At 48.8% G+C, this 4,580-nt stretch overlaps 1 protein-coding gene across 1 annotated transcript in view; it reads left to right on the top strand.

Moving 5' to 3' along the window:
- LOC104625338 (voltage-dependent L-type calcium channel subunit alpha-1C-like) overlaps positions 1-3,547 on the top strand; it is a 28,291-nt gene extending 24,744 nt beyond the window's left edge. Inside the window, exons 16-17 of the mRNA XM_010292939.1 lie at positions 2,677-3,000; positions 3,251-3,547. Coding sequence (XP_010291241.1) covers positions 2,677-3,000; positions 3,251-3,547 — 621 coding nt within the window. The remainder of the gene's footprint in view (positions 1-2,676; positions 3,001-3,250) is intronic.
- Positions 3,548-4,580: the final 1,033 nt, after the last annotated feature.

The raw sequence follows: 4,580 nt of genomic DNA, 5'->3' as shown, positions 1-4,580 counted from the left end.
CCTGCTTTCAGAATTTTTTTAATTCCCAGAAGAATGCTACAGGAACATGTCCTTTAGAGTCAGCAGAGTTATCATTTTCTGATGCCCGTGAAAAAGTAAAATAAAAAACTAGCTAAAAGATAAAAATACCCAAATTGCATGCTGCAATGCAATTACACTGGCTTTGATGGTTGTATGCATGTGAATAAAATGTGCAAGGTCTACTTCCGTATTAATTAAAGGCAACCAGTAACTGTAATTAATCATTTTAAAACATAAACTGATTACACGTCATTAATCAGCTTCTTAATGCCATTGTACCTGCATTCAGCAGCCTAGACAATGTATGCTTAGGCACATATCAAGGTAAAGGTAATTAGCTAGCTGTCATAGTCCAAAGTAGATTTCTGTCTTTTAGTTTGATGATGCCACTTTTTGTCACCATAAAAGAAACAGGTGCAGATGGTAGTGCCAGCTTTGCAAGTGAGGCATCCTGCTCTGTGCAGTCTCCCAGGCCAGGGCAGGGCAGAGCAGAACAGCCCTCCCATCTCCTTAGGCTGCCTGAGGGGTAGAAAAGGCCATGCAGCAGGGCCAGGAGGACTGAGAAGTCAGAGCAGAAGAGTGAGAGATGAGAGTGCATGAGGGTCCCTGGCTTTTCTCACCTCCACTCCCAGCCAGTTATCATTTAAGGATTGAGTTCCAGAACGCAGTGGTCTGCAGAGAGTTACAGCTGTGGCAAGGACAACCAGCAAACGTGTTGGGGCAGGGAGGAGTGGGCAGGAAACAGCTTCCCACCTTCCCCACAGCAGCAACAGCCCTCCTGAGACTTCCTACTCTCCCACGGCAGACCAGGCTGAGGGGACACATGCCTCCCACTCTCTCAGCCCACCCAGCCAGCAGAATCACCTCCCTCCAACCTGTACAAAGAGGATGGAGCTACTTCACCCTTCCTCATCCTACCATGCAGCTCCAAACCTAGAGGGATGGGGCTCTACCCACCCCAGTGTCACTCAGCGAGACTGAAGGGTTACCCTGAAATTGGCATCTGGCCTCCAGCTGACAACACTCAGCAGTGTTCATACATTTACAAAAATGTTAGCCTACAACAGCGCTTAAAACAAGAACATAAAGTGGAAAGGTTGCCTCTGCTAAGCACAATGGATTCGGTTGCTTGTGAATGCTTGACAGGGTATGCTCACAAAATACTCATACATCATGATATGTAAATATATGCAGCTGAAGCTCAAAGCAGTCCCTCAGAGTTTCTTTCAACCTACTCAGTACCTTACATTTTGGATAAAACACCTTGTATATGTTTCTGCCAACAAGCTGAAAAACTGGTTCAGTTGTCCTTCCTGACAGATCTAGGGCTCTCCTTGAAGTCCTGGCAGTTTAAAGGATGTGCTGAGACCATCATAGCCTGCAGGGCATGACTTATACAGATGAATTTTTAAGGGCTTGCTTCCTCACTGACATTTGATAGGAGTCTGACATCTAATTCCCGAGAAAATCTTGGTGAAGCTTGTAGGTGACTAATAATTGATTCTTTTGTTCATCTGTCACTGAAATCATCAGTGCAGCATGGTTATTGGTTTGCAAGGATTTCGGTGGCAGATGGCCTGAGCTTCACTTAACTTTAGATACCCTAAGTTAGATGTCTACTTTAAACCAGTCAGTAAAGTCTCACTGTGGTCAACAGAGGGAAGGAGCATCTCCAAAGGTCAATTATAAGTCTTGTCTAAGTCTTGTCTAGGTCTTGTCCTCCAGACAGTATTTTCAGGCAGGTATCCAAAAGCAGCAGGAGGCTTGCTGGTATCTCTCTAGACAGTTAGCTTAGACTACACACATAGCCTTCAGATAGCTAACGCTGGATGAGACTAACCCCAACCCGAAGAAGAGGATTCTCTGCGACACAATCCACATGCTTTTGTATTTTCTATGCATTTACTTATTTGCTTGTAGTCGGCGGTAGTGAGCTCTGTGAGATGATCTTATGACTCTGATGGCATTGCTTATGGAACAAGGCAGCAGTCACCATGAATAAGGCATCAGATCACCCTTCTGCAACAAGGGGCTTCTTGAGAAATTTGTTATAAAAGGCGGCTGATGACTCAGAGGTTGTGTATATGGTTACAGGAAGGGCTGGATGGCTCAAAGTATAATCATCAGATATTGATCCTCCCACCAACAGCAGATGCCTTAAAATCCAGTGGTGGATTTATAGTTATTGCCAACTGCAGACACATCTAAAATTCACATCTGGTATCCATTCAGGTTCCACAGTAGATGGAAACAGAAAACACAGCAATTAGCAGTAAAAGCTAGCGGTATGAGTGGTGGCAGTGGTGGGAAAACAAACTGCTGTCTCACCCACTGGAGAAGAGGTGGTGTTTCTGGCAAGGCTGTGGGGATTGGGGCTGCATCCCTCCTGTCAGTGCAATGGCTCCAAGGCTGAAGAACTGCAGTCATGGGAGTTTTCAGCCTGGTGCCTGGGAGTGGTGCAGGATATACCATTGAAAGGAAAGCTTGCAAAATTAATTCGCAGGAAACATCCAAACCGTTCCAGCAGCTGGCAGCTGTTTTCACAAACCTTGAGACTCTCCAGGCCTTTCTCGGGTAGTTTCTCCAGCACCTCCTCCTTCCAGCCCGGCTGCTAAGAGCAGTCTCTCACTCGTCTTGTGCCTCCTCTGTCCGCAGGCGTTAGCGGTGGCCGGCCTGAGTCCCCTGCTCCAGCGAAGCCATTCCCCCACCATGTTCTCTCGGCTGTGTGCTACGCCCCCCGCTACACCCTGCAGCCGTGGCTGGCCGCAACAGACCATCCCGACTCTGCGCCTCGACGGGGCAGAGTCCAGTGAGAAGCTCAACAGCAGCTTCCCGTCAGTACACTGCGGCTCTCGGTACACTGACAACAGCGGCTGCAGCAGCCCGAGGAGAGCCAGGCCGGTCTCCCTCACCGTCCCCAGCCAGACCGGAGGGAGCAGCAGGCAGTTTCACGGCAGCGCTGGCAGCCTGGTCGAAGCGGTAAGACTGCAGAGTCACAAAGGACATGAGTAGTGTCAAGGCCAACTAGAAATGAGGCCCTTGGAGAGCAGGGCAACAGATATATCACTGCCCACAATGCCCAGAGTAGGAGAGCCCATCTCCAAGCAGCATGAATGGGAGAAGGACCGTTGGGGAAAATATAGCGGCAAAGAGGGCTGTGGTGGGGTGCGATAGGGTTGATGATGCAGAGTACTAACATATGTCTTTGATTCCTTACCTGCTTTTGAAGGTCTTGATCTCGGAAGGACTGATGCAGTTTGCTCAAGATCCAAAGTTCATTGAGGTCACAACCCAGGAGCTCGCAGATGCCTGTGACATGACGATAGAAGAGATGGAAAATGCAGCAGACAACATTCTCAATGGTAACAGCAAGCAGAGCCCCAATGGCAACCTCTTGCCTTTTGTTAACTGCAGGGACCCAGGGCAGGACAGTGCAGGAGAGGAAGAGGAAGAGGTGCAGAACCCGGATTGTAGAAAAAGTCAGGAGGAGCTCAAGGACAGCAGGATTTATATCAGCAGCCTGTAGTTGCCAGGGCTGGAAGCGATGCTGGTTTTTTATTTGTTTCAATGTTCCTAATGGGTTTGTTTCAGAAGTGCCTCACTGTTCTCGTGACCTGGAGTAACCGGAACAGCGTTCTTCATTCATTTCTGTTGGGACGAGTCGCAGAGTTGGGTGGTGTAAGAAAGCTTTTCAGGAGCGGATATAATCCCAGCACGTGTCCATGAAGGAAGAGTGAGGAGGAGGAGGAAGAAGAGGAGGAGAGCCAGCTCCCTCTTTTTTTCAGTCCCTGCACAAGGAACGACGACTGCCTCCCGAGCGCGAAGGGAACCTCAGCTTCCTGTGGATGGCCCTAGCCAAAAGGACCCTGCGTCAAACGGGTGTCTTTCAACTTTGCTTGTAAAAATCATTTTGCACATATTCTGTATGAGCCTCACCGTCTCCATAAAGCCAAGGCCCTTTGATTCGGAAGGAAAGGAGGACTTCTTCTGCTGTGGATTCCCGTACCGCGAAGGGGAGGAGGAAGCAGAAGAAGCCCGAGGGCGCCCGAGGGGCAGGTGGCAACACTGCCCAACCCTGCCGAGACTCCCAGGCAGCGGTTTCTCTCTGCCAACCAATCCGAGCTCAGGCAGCCCCTCCTGCCAACCAATCAGAGCTCGAGCAGTCACTTGCCAGCCAATCCGAGCTCAGGCAGTCTCCTGCCGACCAACCAGAGCTCAGACAGCCAGCCGTGCCAGCCAGTGGGAGAGCAGGGAGCGGGCTCTGCGGCGGGGCTGAGCCGACCTGCCCCGCACTTGCTGAGGTGGTGGTGGGCTTGTGTAGATCTCTCCTTGTTTTGCGGTTTGGTATTTTCTTGAAAGCATGTTGCAGTTTTTATTTTGACTATTTTATTATTTCTTTTTTGGAGGGAGAAGGGAGTGTTTACAACGTTTTGTAATCACCTGCCTTTTTGGTTTTGTTTATTTTCACCTTTGCAAATGTTAAATTGGTTTGATCATGTTGTATTATTTAAACTGGGGGTTTTTTTCTCCATTGAAATTTGGTAGAAATATAATGATAG

The sequence above is a fragment of the Phaethon lepturus genome, unplaced genomic scaffold (assembly GCF_000687285.1).
Source record: "Phaethon lepturus isolate BGI_N335 unplaced genomic scaffold, ASM68728v1 scaffold38928, whole genome shotgun sequence".
NCBI lineage: Eukaryota > Metazoa > Chordata > Aves > Phaethontiformes > Phaethontidae > Phaethon > Phaethon lepturus.
Note: the sequence above shows the minus strand (reverse complement) of the source record. Positions and strands in the feature narration are given on the sequence as shown.